Source organism: Leuciscus leuciscus, assembly GCF_965113295.1.
Source record: "Leuciscus leuciscus genome assembly, chromosome: 22".
Lineage (NCBI taxonomy): Eukaryota > Metazoa > Chordata > Actinopteri > Cypriniformes > Leuciscidae > Leuciscus > Leuciscus leuciscus.
The window spans coordinates 21,069,712-21,090,584 of NC_138746.1; the positions used below are offsets into that span (position 1 = coordinate 21,069,712).

Consider the following 20,873-nt stretch of genomic DNA (forward strand, 5'->3'; position numbering starts at 1 on the left):
GTTTAAAAAATAAAACAAGTAAACATAACATGTTTTCCACTAAATAACTTGAAGACATGCTGTTTAATACAGAAGACTGCAGTGAAACATACCCAGTTCTCTCTGGATGTGTCGAGGAATTCCTACAACAGTTCTCAAGTGTTTCCTACGAGACTTGGTCTTCTCTGTAGTCTTATCGGGCTTCAAAGGTCTAAACGTTGAGGCTGGAAAAAGGAAATGGAAAACAATGTTGCTGTGACATTGAATATTTTATATGAATTCGTAAAGCACTTTATGAGGATACCAAGCCATGGTCTTCTTATGGCAAAAATGGATATGACTGATAACGTGTTTATGTGTGAATGTGTCACCTTGGCGTTTGAGTCCTGAACGTGTTGATCGTGAGGACATGGAAGAGCACATCGAAACAGAATCAGCAGCTGTGCTCTCAGATTCAAAGCCTCTCAGTTCACTGAAGGCCATGCTGCCTTCAGTCTGAGCTGTTACTGTTGACTAAAGTAAGCAGCATGGTTAACCCTCCAAATTTAAAATCGTCAATCAGCAATTTAAAAGTATAGAACAGTTTAGGTACACAAGCATCAAGCAGGTTGTCACTCTAATGGGAACATAATTACAAGCAATCGTAATAGGAACTGAGGGTTGACTGATGCATGGAGGAACACTTACAATCATACTTTGGTCATCAGGGTAGTCCGTCCCATTCCTATCATCTGGAACATAAAACTTTATCTCTTAACCCAATTAAATGAACTGCTGTATGCTGCATGTATTTAGTGCAGAGTAAAAGGAAGTCTATTAAGACATTTAGGAGTTAGATTTTTCTTACCCTCCTGCTGCTGTTTTAAGCCCTGCTGGGCCTCTGTGTGCAGATCTAACACATATTTAGGCCGATCACCCTCCACAAACACATTTTCTTGGAACTTCTGAAGAGAAACAGCACCCACAACAACCTCTTTAGAGCCTGCAGAGAGAGAAACAGAAAGTAATACATTTAATATCTTAAAGATATGCAGGTGACAGACAAATACACTGTTATAAAGACAGATTAGAATGTTTCAAATCTACTTGGCTTTGATGTTTTAAAAGTAGATATACCCACACAAACAATTGCATGCTAGAAAATAATATAGTGACTTATCATTTGTTTCTGACCTTGGGTAGCTCAGTTTCAGAAACAACTAAAGCTAATGCAAAGGCAATTATCTCATTCACCTAACCAGGGTTTCTCCTGTGTTTTAGTGCGGCATCCAATTGTGACACTTTATCTCTATAGAGACTGACTGTCCTGTAACATGGCAATTACATTGTGCAAAGACCATGCTTAAATTATCCATGTGGCCTGATTTCGCCCTGCTAATTCACTCATTATTTATTGGGTCTTCGGGAGCATTTTTTCCACAGTTTTCAAACTATTTCTATTCATTGCATCTCAATCAGAAAGTTGTTTGTAATTCACTGCACTGTGATGACCAAACAATTATTCACAATGCAAAAAGTTGATTAAAAAAAACCTTCTGAAGAACAAACTTTTAAAACTGTTAAAAACAGAATACTGTACACAACACATCATTCACCCTTTACATGTAAACATGACATTGCATGTTTACATTAATTGTACTGCATACTGAAAAGTAGACATGGATTATGTACATGGGCATAATATAGACAGCTTAAAGACTTTACAGTCAAATTTGACAAAATCTTAAAAAAAAAAAAAAAAAAAAAAAAACCTTTTGATTTAAAGAAGGAGAGAAAATAACTATCATTTTGATTCAGCAAAAGCACCGTGTCTGAATTACCACCGGAGTTTAAAGTGATTACCGGTACATCCTTAGTCTCTGCTAAAGAGGGCGCCAGCACACACAAATTTTAGAGTGAAGAGCTTCACTTAACTTCAACTAACACACAGTATTACAGATAAATACCCCAAAACACATGTATAGGCTAAAATATGGTATAAAAATTATGCCTGAATTTCAAGATTAAACCAAGGTAGCGCAGGGCAAAAGGTAGACCAAGAGTGTAACTGCATAAAAAAAAAGATTTGAAGAACCTTTAGGTAGGTTATGGATTATTTACGGTTTCTTGAGGTTTTAGGTTATAAACAAAGCTTTCACTGAATATGAAGATGAAGCCTGTGCCATACCACCAATACTAATTACCTATAGTATTTGGCTTACGATTTCAGGTTATAATTAAGAAAATAAAAATAATGATACACTTTGAGTAGATATGAGCAATGTGACAAGCTTTGAATAAAGTGCCTCATTCATATGTATTACATTTATGATGCTTTTATAGTTCTTTTTTTGTCCACATTGTGTATAACATTTTGTGTTTCATGGAAGAAAAGAAAAAAATACAAGAGGTGAGTAATTGACAAAATTTCCATTTCTGGATGAACTGTTCCTTTAAGACAGCTGTTCAACTTGTTCATTTTCTCAACACTAGATGGAGAATCAGAAGAAGAAAAAAACTGTGAGGTCACACAGGTATGCTTAAGGAGAACAAAACCTGTTGCTCAACCTGGAGAACAAATACAGATTTCCCAACAAATATCAAAGTAGGTCATCAACAAATATCAATTGAAAAAAATAATCCTTGTAGATGGTTAAGTAACAGATCTACATTTGATACATAGTCTGGCCCTTCACACATTACCCTTTAATATTGCACTTGAATTATTTAATTTCTAGTTGGTCAGTGAGGACTGCAGTGAGAATGAGAAAACCCCAACCTCAGTCCAACTCAAACCAGGTCAGACATGTCATCATCCTACAGCCCAGAGAGACCCGCCCACTCATTCATCACATGACTGGCCTTCCTCATCCAACGTCATTAATCATCGTAAGAGAAGACGACCAGTAAGATCTGCAATCATATTTTAAATGAAGCAGCATCAAAACAAAGACATTTTGTTCTTTAAATTTATTAAACATTCACCGCTTTTTTCAACTGGGAATACATTTAAATTAAAAACTGCTAGAAAAAGGAAAGAAAGTGAAACTTTTCTTGTCGTTGAGATTTCTGAGCATTAGTAGAGTATTTCTGTATGTCTCACTCTGCTGCGTCTTTAGATGCCGACAGCCAAACCACAGATAAAATGTTCCCGCAATGGTTTTGGAACATTTAAAATAGTTGGACAACCACAGAGCTCATCTTTCAGCCCTGAGAAAGATAACATGCTGTGTATTAAAGTCAAGAGAGACTGCATTCTTAGGCATGATGCTAATACCTAATGTCCTCTTGTAGCTTATTGCTTTTATAAAAATGACCACATCAGCAATATGATAAAGACATCAATGTTCAATTTTGATAACAGGAATCAAAATAAGTCCTTCTCCAGTCCAGAAAGACCATTTTAGACCAAAACATTAACGTTGCATGACCACCCGCATGTCAGGTGTGCATTTATCAACATTTTACATCTTTGAACGTGGCTTATCCATTCAGAATTTAAAGTTATTTGTTTTATAAAACTACATTAGTGACATGAATCCAATATGAAATGCTCTAATCTAATGGTAAATACTCTTTCTGGGTGTTTGTGTGTGCGTAGAGTATTGCGTTGATGGCCAAAAGTTATATAATCTGTACCGTGACCTAAATTGTTGTTGAATGCATTCTCAGAAGTTCAAAGATGTTCTGAAAACTTGATAACCTTCTGAGAAAGCAAAATAAAAGCAGCACAGAGTAAGAAAGACTCGTACATGCCTGGACCTGTTGAGGGCAGATTTCAGAACAGCTGCAAGGAGTCTTGATTGGGATAAAACTCACACAGAGACACAGTTTTAACTTCGGTTTTAATTGAACTAAACCTCATGTTTCATGGTGGTTGCGCCTTTCTATCAAAACCCGTCAACGACTCAAAAACAAAGAAACAGGAAAAACATCAGTTTATCTCAGTTCTGCGAATGAAACCTTGACTATGTCACTCGAGAGACTTTATTCGGGTGCCTGATGCTGCCGTTCGGCAGCATTTCGGGACTGTTTTCATGCCATTCCTACAGAGTGGTGCAGGTATGATGTCACTTTGTAGGCCAACTGGCAGTTCTCATCACACCCAACAAAACCCCAAAAGGATTTTCCCATAGGCTTTTGGATTATTGCTAAAAACAAGCTCTGTGATCAACAAAAGTTTATGATACTTGCATGTTTTATCCATCAAGATAATTATCACAGAAGAACACAACTTCTATGAATTTTGAAGCCTAAATGCAGTGGCCAGATGTAAAAAGCTAAAGGTAGGTTATAAACTAACTACACCACGGTCCCACACCACTTCCGACAACTCTCTTTTAGTTTTTATCTAAAATCATTCTATCATAAAGTTTGAGTTAGAAAAGTTTGTAAGAGCACAATTATAACCATAACGATGCTGTAAAAGTAGACTGAGTTTACCTGTTTGTTGTGATGGTGTTTAATGACCTCGACTGCCTCTGTAGTCCCATTTAGCCACTTGTTAGCAACCGCCTTTTTCAAGACACGTAACAGCTTAAAGAAAATCACGAGTCGGGTAATATTGATGTGTTTTATGTCATAGAATAAATCGTGAAGTGTCTTGAGCTTGTGTTCACCGCAGACCTTATTCCAGCCATTTAACCAAAAAACCATTAAAAAAACCCATTGACTTCAGGGCGATGGAACCAGAAGTGCTAAAATGCTAACTCGCTTTGGCGTTTTGGCTTACAAAGTGATGTCATACTGCACCACTCTATAAAGACTACGGTTTTCAATGTATAAAGTCACCAGTTTTATTTAAGCCTGTTTCTCACAACAAGGTAATAGCAACAGCTGGTGCACAATGAGGTTTCATATAATCATTTTATAAGTGATATAATTGTTAACAAGGGCTGGAAGTGAAAAACGCCTTATATTCAGATGTGCATAATTCATGACCAGCACCACTTCCTTTTGTACCACTGATTGAAGAATTTATCCAGAATCTGGCAGTAAGTTTTGAGAGTTCATTTTAAGTCAATTTCCTACCCTGAAAGGACCGTCTTGCTCATTGTTATAGCAGCTCACAGCATGACTCCCTCACCACCGTTGCTGTTGTCTGACTTGAACTGGTGCTGCTGGTACCTCAAGAGTCATTCTCAACCTTGTATTTATGGAAAAAAATAGGCACTTCTTCCGGTTCAAAAAAGTAAAAAAGCCTTTATTCAAACCATGGTTCATTCTAGAAACATTAAAAATGACTAAAACACTGCACACTGATGCATTTCGGGCCTTTCAGCATTCCTCAGAGGAATGACTCACAGGTGTAGATGTAATTAGTTAGCAGTAGAAATGGGAGAAACTAAGGCTGAATCCGAAATCGGCCCCTAAACTCTCAAACACCATTCCTATACATTAATACCGTTCACTTTAAAGAGTGAATGAAAACGAGCGAGCGAATTCGGACAGCCGTTGAGCGTACAAGGGCTGTACACTCGTTATTGCAGTGCAATGTGGGATTGAATGAGTGCACTCAATAAGGTCCACTATGGTTTCCGACACCACTACAAATGGTGGTCCTCTCAAATAACGCCCTATTTGAGAGTATAGGGGCAATTTCGAATTCACCCCAAAAGGACCATTCAGAGTCTTTCTCAACCTATCCGTCACTCTCAATCGGTCAAATCTTTATTTGTTTTGTTTTGTTTTTTTAAATCAGTCTTCCTGTATTTCACAACACTTCAGCTTGTGATTCTTATTAAGTGGGGGTCATGTTTCAGGAAGATTCCTTGCCTTATCAAAGTCTAAGAACCTGTACTTCAGGAGACTCCAGGTAGTGTGCAGTTCTGGAAAATTGAGAGGTGAAGGTGAAGAATTAAGTGTAAATCTTCCAGAAAAAAAAAAGTTTAAAGTCTTTTCTACTCAGCCTGGTTATTTTTTGTGTGACCCTGCTGACCCAATGAGCATATAATATAGCAGTTGTCCCTGAGGGGCTGCCACATTACTTTCATTTTGTGTTTGTTTATTTTGATATTAAAGTTTTGTTGAACGTTTGCCGGTCCTCCCCTCCTTCTTCCCTGAACACAAACCTTGTTACATGTATGTATGCATGTATGTTTTTTTTTATATATATATGAATGATTTTATGATTTATTTAGCTGGAAATAAACTTTAGAAATCTTTTCTTCAGCAATTTATGCATTATTATAAATTAATTAAATAAAATTGCTTAAATATAAATTATTATAAATGTTTTATAAACTTCAGAAATCTTATCTTAAGCAATGTAATCTTAAAAAAAAAAAAACGATTTAATAGAGCTATCTGTATTGGCATCAATATCTGGGCTATTGGCTTTAACAGTGGCAAAAGAAAAGAAACAAGAGGTATTGCCCATCACTTACTGATTAAATGCTGATTGTGAGTGTGACAGAACATAAAGTAATTTCTGATTTAACACATTGAGTTATTTCTTTGATAATTACTGTAAATTATAAATGGTTAGCAGAAATTGGACCTTGAAAACCAACTTGAATGACATGAAATCTCATTTACAAAGGGAGGGGGCTCACATTTGCATCCAACTGTTAAATAACTTTACTCCAAACTTTACTTTACTCAGAACTCAAACTCCAAAGTGTAGACTATAAACTGCTTCAATATAGTCTGTATTCAATCACTTACTGAACGGAAAGCGTTGTTTGTGTTGTCTCTGACCTGTACTAACTCGCATCAAGCCTGACAGACATCTTTTATCAAACAATGGGTGACACACTCACTCCATATTTTGTGTTGCTTCATCGTTTCACTAAATATGCTTAGTGCAGTTTCTACTGCGTTTAGTGTGCGAAGCCCAGCACAAGTAGGCTGAGTGTTGAAACCTTACATGCAGAGCTGCTTCTGCTTGTTGCAGTGCCACTGCTTAAACATGCAGATTGAATGCTGTAACCTGTTAACACAAGAAATGCAATGAAAACATGCTGCAGCAGACAGGAGATGTATGCAACAGGCCTTAAACTTAATCTGCCTTGGAAAACTGTCCATTTGTCCCAGAGGCATTATCCATTCATAATGCAGGTAAAGGTTAACTGAGGCAAACATCACTCATCTAAAGACTAATACAAAAGTCTCTGAAAAGTAAGTTGATTGATTACAGGTTTATCATACATGCACACAATCTGTGTTTCGATTTTGGATGATTTTAAGAAAGAGGTAAGAAAGGCCTCTGCCTGCCACACCTATATCACATAACCGTAACATAATATTTGCTAATTCGGCAGTTAAACCCAGCAGAGGTACAATTGCTACATAAATCGATCAATAATATAACATTTCTTAAAGGGATAGTTAGATCGGCCAAAAATGATATTAAACCCATGATTTACTCACCTTCAAGCCGTTCGAGATGCATATATGTCAATAATTTTTCAGACGAACACATTTTCAGTTATTTTAGAAAATGTCTTAGATCTTTCAGTGGTTATAATGTCAAGTTATGGGGTCCACCTCCTTCAAGTCCCAAAAATGTGCATGCATCCTTCACAAAAGTAATCCATCCGTTCGTTCTACGTCACGACGCTTTCTACGCTACATCCTACGTCATACGCCGGCATCTATCTCCCGTGAATGCGCGTCGACCGTTGCCGGAAGTTCTAAAGTTTTAAATATGTATATTTTTACGACAAAACCGCACGGATTACCCTCAGAAGGCCTTCGTTTATCCCCCTGGAGCCGGATGGATTACTTTTGTGAAGGATGCATGCACATTTTTAAAAATAACTGAAAATGTTTTCGTCTGAAAAATGATTGACATATGCATCTCGAACGGCTTGAGGGTGAGTAAATCATGGGTTTAATATAATTTTTGGCCGAACTATCCCTTTAAAATCTTACAGCTCCTACAGCTGGTATCATGGAAAACACAAAGCTACAGACATGCATTTAAAGCTATCCATGTAGTCAATCCCTTAAATTGGATGTGTGCATCTTTAAAGTAACATTAATTTTAGAATGTTTTCACACTAGTTTTGAATGCTTGGTGCAAACTAGAGTTTAATTCCCAGTGGCCATAATGCTTTGGGTCACTTGCCGCATGCAAATTATCATTCTAATTTTGAAATTTCTTCTTTCACTTTTGCCCTAAATCAAGTTCTAACAGGTAGCCTACCACTGCAGTGTAAGCGCAGAAAATTGAGAACAGATAACCAATCTATACAATAAAAAAAATAAAAAATAAAGCATCGCGTTAGTTCAGGCAGGCCATGTCAGCCAAGCTCGCATCAGCTAATAGTCAGCTGTTCTTGACGTGTTCCAATCCAGTGTCGACATCTATCACTGCGGCACATATAAATTCCCATTCCTTCAGCATTTCCTCCATAGCATCGCTGCTCGCATTTAAACTTCCTCCTCCAACCCCAACTCCACCCAACCGAAGCTTTAGTCATTCTGACTATTTTGTTTTTCCCATACATTGCAATCTTTTTGATCATGTATTTGTATTTTCACAACTCATGTAATTGAGAATTGTAATTATGTATGCATATTCTGTTCTGTACCCAAGGGGGGTTTGACTTGCTGCTCTCCCCGCTCTGTCCAGGCATAGCAGGAGTTTTGCCCAGAACATAACCATACCGCCAACACTAACTGTATGCTATAACTGTAATAAATGTATATACTTGGCGAAGTGGTCCTGACTGAATTTCAGTCCAATTTAGAGTTATATCAGACGCTCAGTCAAAATTCCTCTGGGGAGTAGCATACTTGAAACCCCCGATACAGAAAAATCTTTACTATACAACAGGCAAGCTGAAACAGATTTGAAATCAACACTTTACAACCTATGGCTTGAAGGGACTACACACACATACCAAGCTAAATATGGATGTTGGATGTTATCTAAAAAGATTATGGTTTTAGGAAAATTTTGAGGCAATGAATAATATTAAAAGTCAGCCTGAATCAGTCTAGTTCTAGCACAGAGCTGAGTTCTGTTCACAGGACTATGAAACAGAGAAAGAGCAGAGCAGAGAACCAGTTACCCAACTTTACACCTGTTCATTGTGTCAGAATCTCCAGGGCAAAGCTCAGGAAGGCAAGGAATTCTGCACAAACACGCCCACGCTTTACAATAAACAACACGCACATAAACTTCGTCTGTATTCATCTCTCAAACCTTCCCTTATGTTAGAAATCGGGTTGAGGAATGACTGGCATTTCTTATGATGAGTTGAAAAGGAACATCAGAAGAAAGATCAGGATTGCGGGTAACCCCTGGCAAGCATGTCACTTCCATCAGGAGAAGTCAAAAAACTTTGGAAAGAGCTGTATGTGTGTGTGCACGAGTGTGTGTAGGTGTGTGTCAGCGGAACGTTTCATGGGAAACAAGTTTAAAGTAACAGCTCTTTGTTCAGACTGAACCGGCAACATCCCACAGGAAGTTTTGACGTTGCAAGGTCTAGGATACAGGATGCAAAACACAATATTATAAGTGTGTTCTCAGTAGCTGTGACCCTCTTATTAGCAGTGCTTGCTAAAGTAAGCATTACTATTACTATTGCTCATACTTGGGGTATGAACAAACCCTTAGCCCGAAATATTAAATATTGCTATATAACTTGTGCTGGTTTTTGGGGCCCTCGGCTAGATAATGAAAACTGGCCTCATAAGTACAATCCTTTTCATAGCATAAAACATTTAAAGAACCACTAAAATATGATGTGGTTTCTTTCTTCGGGCACTAAAATGTACAAAATTTGAATATGCAGTTGTTAACTAAAAGCAGTTATTTCTACCTGATCTGGCCAATAAAAATGACTTCTGCGAGTTTAAGCCAATGGAGTCTGGTTAATCCAGTCAAATTTACAAAAAATGTATGTGCGCTACGCAAATAAAATTCTTGTAAATTTGACTGGATCAACCAGACTGGATCAACACATGTGTACGCACGTGTTGTGAATTAGGCAGAGATTTTTCGTAAGAAGTTCTCCTGTGCGTACGCAATTATTAGTGAATAAGACACAATGATTTTATAAAAATTATCAGCTTAGCCATCACAGGAACAAATTACATTTTAAAATATATTTTAAATTACAATAATATTTCACAATGTATAATGTACTGTACTTTAGATCAAATAAATGCAACCTTGGTGAGCATAAGAGACTTCTTTAAAAAAAACAATTTTAAAAATCTTACCAACCGCAAACATTTGAACCGTTTTTTTATAATAGTAATCATACAAATATTTTAATGCATATTTTCCCTTTTGTATTCTAATGATTATTTAGTTACTGTGTCAAGCAGAAATAAACAATTACGAAAAAAATGATGCAAGACACAAAATTGAGCTAATCAATTTACCCAGACAAACTAATCTAATCAGTTCACTTACTGAGACTGAACGTCATCGCCATATCGGAAGGGAGCAGCATAGATAACCTTATCAAGTAAACACACTGTAAAGATTTTGTGTTTTTAAAGTAACACATTCTTAAAATCAACACAGGGTCATTCACAACAACCCAGAATAATCAAATCACAGATGATAAAACACATAGATAGCATTTTAAAGCATCAACTTTGCACTACCAATACAAAGCAAGTTCCAAAAGGCAGCCATCTGCATCTGTCCTTCATGGAGAAGGCAATCCCATAATCCACTGCGACAAGCTCAGCGAAACAGTTCCCAATATGGTTAAAACAAACGAAATATTGATATTTCATTTAATACTGAAAAGTATTAATAAATCTTTGCATTATTAAAATACACAAATATTGGCTGAAGTAATCAGTTTTAGAGTACAGTGCCATTAGATTAGAAAAATGCCACATTAAACCTTACTGAAATCAACTGTGAGTCATGTTCTCCAATGCGTAATGCTATTTGCTTAATGATGGTCTGCATGCTGCATATTTAATTTCAGCCTAATAAGGGTGAGTGTGAAGGGTTTAAATAATCGATTTGCTTTTTTGTACCGTCTTCAGCAGAAGGCAGTGACCACACCCTCTGGAGAATCACATAACAGCTGTTTATTTGTGGTGGTTATGCACCATATCGATCATTTGCTGCAGTCTGTTCTGTCAGCCCGGCGTGCATGTGTGTGTCTGAGTGGATTCATGTTTCAATAAATGGGTGGGGTTGAGGTGTGTTCTCACTAAGTTCTCCCTGCCATTACAGCCCATGTGGAACCTTCACATTCATCCACTGCTCAGCTCACAAAGAAAAGCACTACACAAAAAAAAAAACCACATAAGACAATTCACATGCATCCAATTCTTGTTCTGATCCCAAGCTAAACCACAAAATGTAGTACACACTTTTAAATAAACATTTGAGACTTGTACACACAAAGCAAGCACTTAAAGTGACCTAAAGTAGAGGTCAAATTTTATCTTCCTGGCATGTTGAAATTTCTGCTCGGAAAATTCATGACTTTGCGATAATCATAAGGCAAACATTTACCAGTCTCAGTCTCGGCACACATACACACAATAATACATAGGTATTAGAGAGATATATCTCAAGATGGTTTAGGGTAATTTAATGCGTCAACCTTCCCTGGTCCAACAAACAAGGAATAAACCACTGCTCATTGCTGTGTTATAATTTGTACCAGTATTAAAACCAAAACTGCCGGAGAACGCTGAAAACCAGTTACCCAAACTAATGACTTCTTCTAGATCGTAACAGGATTACTCTACTAATTACACTGTCTGAACAGAAATTACTGAATGTCTGAACACATTACCCACAAATGAAAACACATACCCACCATTTACTAGTTGGGCAATACAAGGACAGCTAAAGGCCTGGTTTCACAGACAGGGCTTAGATTAAGCCAGGATTAGGCCTTAGTTCAATTAGGATATTTAAGTACCTTTTATAAACATGCCTTAGAAAAAACTATTACTGATGTGCATCTTGAGACAAAACAATGGAACTGACATATTTTAAGATATATCAGTGCAAGTTGCTTACAGCTCAAACATGCATTTTAGGCTTAAGCCTTGTCTGTGAAACCGGAGGAAAGTGTTTTAAGATCAAATACATTTAAACACATTAAATACAAACCTAACTGAATCCCTAACTTTTAGTTAGTGCAGTAGTGTGGTTAGATTAGTTGCATGTTGCAATATCAAATGCTTAAAAACCAGGACATAACTTACATTTTACAGCAATATTCTTATTTGCGAATGTCACAAATTCAAAGTATTTTTACATGGCAAAACAGCTTGTCCTAACAGCCTAGAGAGCGATTAAAGCTATGCCATTAAACAGCAATTACTTCACAGAGAAAACAAGCATGTGTTGACCAAGTGAATTGAAGTCTGAATAAATCCAGTGGAGTAAAATAATGCTTGTTTTTGCACATTAAAGCTAAAGTGTGTTATTTTTCAAGATTAAAATACCTTCTAGCTCAGTTTAATGTTCAGACTCAGAGTGAACAAAATTGGAGAAACTTGTTGGTTAAAGTGTTGGTCTGGTACATTTGATAATGTACTGATTTTGGACTAATCTTGGAAACACTTCCTGTAGCTCACAATAGAGCATGGCACTAGCAACGGCAAGGTCATGTGTTCGATTTCCAGGAATGAACTGCTACTCATGCTGATGTTGTTGCTGGATTTTCTAAATTGATTTCCCAACTTTCATTACCCAAGCTGCACTTCTCCTTTTTCTTTAACTTCCCTGAGACACATCTGCTTACAGAACCAGTTTATGTTATGATTGATGTGAAACTAGTTTCATATATGGTTAATACGAACACAAAAATCTTCCAATGATTTCCAAGAAGGAAAAACGAAACAAGCCCAACAGTAAACAAAAACCCATACATTATCTGATTCTGAAGAACTTAAGGAAGGAAACACAGTTGTTAGGAGTACATGTTGGTAAAGTGTTACCTGATTTAAGTGTAGATTGTGGTAGTTCTACAGGTGATCCAGCGGCGAGCAGGTCTCCACGTATCTCTGTATTGTGTCGGCGGGATTTCCTGCGCTGGCTCTTCAACCACCTGAACGCACGGCTGAAGGATCCTATCCGTCTCCTGCCCCGTTTACCTCTGCCCCCCTGCCTTTCCTCAATGAACACCTGCAGCAAATCTGAGGGAATCAGATCCCCCACCGAGTCACTGCCAGAAGACATCGTGCAGCCTGCCACAAACACACAAATAATAATGATTCACATTGTTTTGCAAAACTTGTTTTCTCAGGTTTTTAAATGACCTGGACACTAGACCAAACCCTAAAATGAACTGCTTACTCATTCATGTTTAACCACAGAGTGAATTTCACATAGAGCACTACATAGAGAAGGAGTGAAACATTATTTCACACAATATATATGTATAGTGAGCAAAAGCTAAAGAGAAACAAAGACTAGCATTTATGTCCTCCAAAACACATCAATGGTCATCTGTTTTTCCACAATTTTTTTATAAATGGCATATAGAAGACACATAAGTATTTCTTCAGAATTATAAAACACTCAAGTGCTGAATCTCTAAAGGAAAAGCAGAAGAAACAGAAAGGAAAAATAGAATTGACTCATATAAACAATCAAACATTCTCCCAGTCTGGCATTGCTGGAAATTCAGCCTTAGTGAGGCAGTGATGTAGAATGCAGATCTGAGGAATCACCTTATCGCCGCCGTGTTTCGGTTTGTGACATATATTACAGAAGTGATATTTCATTTATATGATGCAGTGGCATGCCCTCCCCGAATTTTTGAGCCAAATTCTAAAAATCTTTTAAACTTAAATTTGTGAAGAAACGGAATTAGCGACAAACCTTTTCTTCCATACTGTGACAGAGTGAAACTGATTATCAAAAAAGAAAAACTGTATTAATCATCTGTTGATTGGATTTGTGATGTGGTCATTGCGTTCATAAATGAATGCAATCTTGCAGTCGATTGTAAGAAAGGGACGGGTTTAAGCTCACTAAAGTAGGTTTTGTTTGTAATTAGTTTCTTTGTTCTTGTTTACTCTGTAGCTGTTTTAATGACCTTTTACTTACATTAATTAACCTAGCATTAGTTTTTGCTGAAGTAGGCCTAGTGAAATTTCACTGACATTTAAAATTTATCATATCTTATCATGAAATAAGACTTTAATCATATTACCCATAAATAATAGTGTTAAATAATCGTGATTTCAATATTGACCAAAATAATAATGATTAGGATTTTTGCCATAATCAAACAGCCCTACATTGAGCAGATAAAATAGCTATCATTTTAATTTATGTGAGGTTTATCATTTTATAAAATTTTATTTGAACATGTAACCATGTTTTGTTGTATAAATCACCCAACACTGAAAAAAATGATTCGTTGAATTTAATTAAAAAAATTATGGTAAGTGGTTGCACACAATTGATTTTAGCTACATTTAAACAATTGCATTAAGTTGAAATTAATCAATTTTAGTTCAACTTAATGCATTTGTTTAAATGTAGCTAAACTCAATTGTGTGCAATCACTTACCATACATTTTTTTATTAAATTCAACGAATAATTTTTTTCAGTGAACCAATATTTTTTGTTAGTTTAAAATCAGGCCATCTTTTGTAATGTTTTTATTTTAATAGGTTTGTTTATGTTTATTTTAAATTCAATTTATTTAAATTTAAAATTAATTTGAATAATTTTAGTTTTTGACATAAAAGTAGGCTATGAGTACTTTTTGAACATTTCCACAATACTGTAATAATAATGATTAACCATGATCATTTTGGTCACTATAATTGTGATTCATGATTTGAAATTTTCCTAGCGTTTTATCATTAACAACGCCACAGAATGAAATCATTGGAATCACTTTTTCAGAATGATTTTTTTTCCAGCTGAGGAAGGATAAAAGCATTAACAGTCAATCAGAAATCCACCAGTCTTTAGAGAGCAAGAGCAACTCCTTTTGAACATATCTTGCTTAGGGAACCAATTGAACCGGGATTGACACTTCCCCTAAAAAAAAAACCAAAAAAAAAAACCCACTGAAACCACTGATCTATGTCATTCTATATAGATCAGTGTCTAGAACGCAAAAGAAAAGAAGTAGAATTCTGTCCTCAGTTTGGAATGAAATTGTTGTGGAATTAGGTGGTCATTGTATCAGGGTCTGGTCTTAATGATGTGCATCGCACACCAAAATGAGATTGAGCCTCATTCCTGAACACCTAGTCACCAGCTCCACCCTTACACATACAGATACTGACACACACCCTTACACAGCACACACAAGCACACATTCATGATGTGTACAACTTTTAAACAAGGCATTATATCTTGAATAAACACACCCAGCAGATGTATTTACTCAAGGAGGTCATTTTACTCAATTAATAGATGCACAAATAGTCACACAAAGAAAAGAACTTCACATGAATGCACAAGGCATAAAGTAAACAGCAACATGAAAATTATGCTGTTTAACATAAACAGCTCATTCAAAGAGAGCGATCTAGAGCGAGATGGATGTTGGAAAAAAGCAAAGCAAAAAAAAAAAATGTACATAGACACACTAACACAGTGTAAAAAATGAGGAAACTGGAGCCGATTTCACGTGTGTGAGCGAAACAGAGCAAGACATCCTCACGTGGCAGCAGAGCTCTGTTTAGCAGATCAATGGACCAATCAGAGTGCAGCTTTCTGACTCAGTCCATCACCATGGAAATGCACAAAAACAAACAGCAGAACCTGCATGCAGCGGTGCCACCAAGTGTATCCACTCATCACCGTAATCACATCAGTTTGATCCAGGATCAGAGTTAGAAACACTGACTCACATGTTCTCTGCAAGCACATGATTCATTTGCATTTGGTTACATAATATTAGTTATTAAAATATACATGTTAGGAACTCATTTGCATGACATCACAGGTCTGTTTTGTTTGGATGATCTACCCATGGTTTAATACACACATTTACAAAGCGCGCTTGCAGACAATTACTGCACACACTCCCATACAGAAACTCTCACAGCCCTGAGAAAAATGCACTGCTATTCCGACAGGCGTGTCTATGTGTCATGTGATTCAACAGTTTTAGGGTGGATTCAAATGGTGCACTCAAAACAACAATTTTTTATGGTATTCCCCAAAAAACTGACAACTGCTTTCTGTATGCGGCATAAAAAGTATGAGAAACAGTGCACATTATGCAGAGAAAAACATTTCAAGCAGTAGTAGGCTTGTATGTTATTATCTTTCTCACATGACATCATTAGGTACAAGTTATTATCATAATTTCAGACTGTTGTTTTGCAGTTTTAATCCAATTCAACTCAGTCAAAACAAATAAGTCAAGGCAAATTAATTAAAAGATAACTGTTTACTGTTTGTGTCACACTGGAAATGGAAAGATGAGTGCACTGCATAATTAAATAGATCTGCGCTAGTATTTTAGGTGTGCTACGCTGCCATACTACCCTTATAGTATGTATACTGTACACAGATGGCCTACTACATTTGCCAAAATGTGCAGTATACAACGGAGATAATTGCAAGATGAATCTCACAATGCAATGGAACGATTCGACTTTCATTTCCAGTGTGAAGGGTGAATCAAAAATAATATCAGATGTGACTTTTAACATCTCTTTCTTGACTCATTAGTAGGCTTACATTTTGACATAAAATTGGGCTAAAAAAAGTTATTTACAAAATAAACTGTACACTTACTGAAGTCATGTGACAACAATATAGGCTAGCATTCTAATGTTGAAACATTTGTGGAAAAATGGCTACCGTTCATTAAAAAATTTTGCACATTGTAAATGCAAATGTTTGCATATGTTAAATTTGCTAACTATACATACACTACCGTTCAAAAGTTTGGGGTGAGTTGGATTTTTTTAAATGAAAAGTCTCTTCTGCTCACCAAGGCTGCATTTATTTGATCAAAAATACAGTAAAACCGCAATAATATTAAATAATTTTACAATTTAAAATGTTTTCCATTCTAATACATTTTAAAATGTAACATTCCTGTGATGGCAAAGCATCATTAGTCCGGTCTTCAGTGTCACATGATCCTTCAGGAATCATTTTAATATGCTGATTTGTTGCTCAAGAAACATCTATTATTATTATTATCAATGTGACAGACGTGACAGACAGACAGACAGACAGACAGACAGACAGACAGACAGACAGACAGACATACTATAATCAGCAGGAATAGTGGGATAGCATGCTATTCCAAACATTGCTACACTCTCTAAGTGTGTGAGGTGTGTTCAAGAGATAGAAACCTGGCTTAGCACACCTGCACACACTACAGCAGAGATGATAAGAAGGAGAGGGTGTGTGTGTTCCTGTGGGTTACAGGAAATGGAGGTAAATCTAGAAGATAAAATGCCTGAGGTGTGTTAGCCAGGAAACTGTGGTCACATAAACACACACACACGCATGCAGGATTGAACCATGCTTGCCTTATTTGCAGTTTGATTCTACAAGTTTTTCATGGCACGGTGCTCACCAGGTGGATGGAACACACTGATATTCTTACACACGTACACATCGTGCACAGGGGCTTTCCACTCAAAGAAATGAGACATTCACTCATGATTCATGAACAATACATCTTGAATTGGTTACACATAAGACATTACGTGCACAACTATGTGCAGAGTCACAACTGTGTGAGACAGGAGCACTTCTGTCTCTCAAGCACAGACTGTGAGAGCACTTTGGAAATGTCTTTTTTTTCTAAGCCCCAAACCGAAGAAATGTAGGGTTAAGGAACTGAATTCCTCCTTAAGTGCAGAGGGGAAGTGCTGGGGTCATTGCAGTGCTGCTAGGGAACAGTGAAGGAAAGCGCTGATAGCTGCTAACTGCACATTATGTCCTTATGGGAGTGTCTGTCTTTCCTCACAGCTACCATTACAGTAACAGTACATTAACACAATAACACCCAACAACACAGAATGACACAAAACACATGAATCTGAGAAGACCACCCGAGGTCTGTTTTTATATCAGATATCCGTGTGACGTGAAATAAATCCAATGGAGAGAAGTGTATTTTTTATGATGATGAAATACAATCACTATTTAACTTCCAAACATTAGAGGTGTGTGCTGACATTCGTATCAGATTTCAGTCTGATTTCATCCTCACAAAAATACACACTCTGACATTTTGATGCGATCTGTGCTATTGTTTAGTGTTGAGTGTGTGTGTGTGTGTGTGTGTGTGTGTGTGTGTGTGTGTGGTTCTGGGGCTTTGCAGCAGCTTGTTGAGAGCAGGAGTAACATTCCTAAACGACTGATAATTGTATAATTCCTGTGGGTTCCTCCTCTTCTTCCATCATTGTCTTCTTTCTCTCATCCTGTTTTTCCTCAGCCGTTCTTCCATTAGATTGCTAATGTTTAGGTTTTAATGGAGCTGCTTGAGTCTCAACACAAACTGTCCAGTACTGTTTAACTGTATCATCGTTAAATAATCTGAAACTGTCTCACTGTATCATCCTCATAAAATCCAGAACTGTCTCACTGTATAATCTTCCAAAAATCCAGAACTGTTTCAATGTATCATCTTCACAAAATACATAATTGTCTCACTGTATCATCTTCATGAATTCCAGAACTGTCTCATGGTATCATCTTCATAAAATCCAGAACTGTCTCACTGTACCATCTTCATGAAATACAGAACTGTCTCATTGTATCATCTCACTGTATCATCTTCATCAAATCATTAACTGTCTCACTGTATCATCTTCATCAAATCATTAACTGTCTCACTGTATCATCTTCATGAAATCCATAACTGTCTCACTGTCTCATTTTCATGACATCCATAACTCTCACTGTATCATCTTCATGAAATTCAGAACTGTCTCACTGTATCATCTTGATGAAATCCAAAACTGTCTCACTGTATCATCTTCATGAAATCCAGAACTGTCTCATTGTATCATCTTCATGAAATCCAGAACTGTCTCATTGTATCATCTCACTGTATCATCTTCATCAAATCATTCACTGTCTCACTGTATCATCTTCATCAAATCCAGAACTGTCTCACTGTCTCATTTTCATGACATCCAGAACTGTCTCACTGTATCATCTTCATGAAATCCAGAACTGTATCACTGTATCATCTTCATGAAATCCAGAACTGTCTCACTGTATCATCTTCATAAAATCCAGAACTGTCTCACTGCATAATATTCATGAAATCCAGAACTGTCTCACTGTATCATCTTCATGAAATCCAGAACTGTCTCACTGCATAATATTCATGAAATCCAAAACTGTCTCACTGTATCATCCTCATAAAATCCAGAACTGTCTCACTGTATAATCTTCCAAAAATCCAGAACTGTTTCAATGTATCATCTTCACAAAATACATAATTGTCTCACTGTATCATCTTCATGAATTCCAGAACTGTCTCACGGTATCATCTTCATAAAATCCAGAACTGTCTCACTGTACCATCTTCATGAAATCCAGAACTGTCTCATTGTATCATCTCACTGTATCATCTTCATCAAATCATTAACTGTCTCACTGTATCATCTTCATCAAATCATTAACTGTCTCACTGTATCATCTTCATGAAATCCATAACTGTCTCACTGTCTCATTTTCATGACATCCATAACTCTCACTGTATCATCTTCATGAAATTCAGAACTGTCTCACTGTATCATCTTGATGAAATCCAAAACTGTCTCCCTGTATCATCTTCATGAAATCCAGAACTGTCTCATTGTATCATCTTCATGAAATCCAGAACTGTCTCATTGTATCATCTCACTGTATCATCTTCATCAAATCATTCACTGTCTCACTGTATCATCTTCATCAAATCCAGAACTGTCTCACTGTCTCATTTTCATGACATCCAGAACTGTCTCACTGTATCATCTTCATGAAATCCAGAACTGTATCACTGTATCATCTTCATGAAATCCAGAACTGTATCACTGTATCATCTTCATAAAATCCAGAACTGTCTCACTGCATAATATTCATGAAATCCAGAACTGTCTCACTGTATCATCTTCATGAAATCCAGAACTGTCTCACTGCATAATATTCATGAAATCCAAAACTGTCTCACAGTATCATCTTCATAAAATCCAGAACTGTCTCACTGCTGTCTCACAGTTTTGGATTCATGAAATCCAAAACTGTCTCACAGTATCATCTTCATAAAATCCAGAACGGTCTCATTGTATCTTCATAAAATCCAGAACTGTCTCACTGCATCATCTTCATGAAATCCAGAACTGTCTCACTGTATCATCTTCATGAAATCCAGAACTGTCTCAGAACTGTCTCACTGTATCATCTTCTTGAAATCCAGAACTGTCTCACAGTATCATCTTCATAAAATCCAGAACGGTCTCATTGTATCTTCATAAAATCCAGAACTGTCTCACTGTATCATCTTCATGAAATCCAGAACTGTCTCACTGTATCATCTTCATGAAATCCAGAACTGTCTCACTGTATCATCTTCATGAAATGCAGAACTGTCTCACTGTATCATCTCACTGTATCATCTTCATAAAAATCCAGAACTGTCTTACTGTATCATCCCACTTTAAATGCCAATCCAGACTCAGAGCTAGTGTTCACACAGCTAACATGTTTAACTTTTGTAGCTTATCCACGTTGTGTGCTCGAAATAGACGCTGAGCGCAGTCAAACATACCATCAGAGAAGCAATAATTAAACGTCTGCTTCGGGACACTGATTTTGACCCACCAAAACAATTTCGACCTGAAACTGAAATTAGCCGAAAATTTTGGGTAGATCCCTAATTTTCATAAAATCCAGAACTGTCTCACTGTATCATCTTCATAAATTCCAGACCTGTCTCATGCTTGATATAACCCAAACAATTTCACTTTCCTTAAGTCTCATTAAACTATCCTCATTCACTAATTGGGAGTGTCTCACACTTAGACAGGT

The 20,873-nt window shown here is 36.8% G+C and overlaps 1 protein-coding gene and 1 long non-coding RNA gene across 2 annotated transcripts in view; one reads left to right on the forward strand and one right to left on the reverse strand.

The window, feature by feature from the left end:
- The window catches only part of LOC309486431 (uncharacterized protein), a 29,030-nt gene that overhangs the window by 4,746 nt on the left and 3,411 nt on the right, over positions 1–20,873 (reverse strand). Inside the window, exons 2-6 of the mRNA XM_082153731.1 lie at positions 12,844–13,092; positions 827–961; positions 667–710; positions 351–492; positions 93–203 (exon numbers count right to left, since the gene is read on the reverse strand). Coding sequence (XP_082009857.1) covers positions 93–203; positions 351–492; positions 667–710; positions 827–961; positions 12,844–13,084 — 673 coding nt within the window. The 5' untranslated portion in view covers positions 13,085–13,092. The remainder of the gene's footprint in view (positions 1–92; positions 204–350; positions 493–666; positions 711–826; positions 962–12,843; positions 13,093–20,873) is intronic.
- Positions 14,980–18,236, forward strand: LOC309486433. The gene is made up of 2 exons (XR_014201541.1): positions 14,980–17,049; positions 17,085–18,236. It is a non-coding gene; the product is annotated as an uncharacterized lncRNA (long non-coding RNA).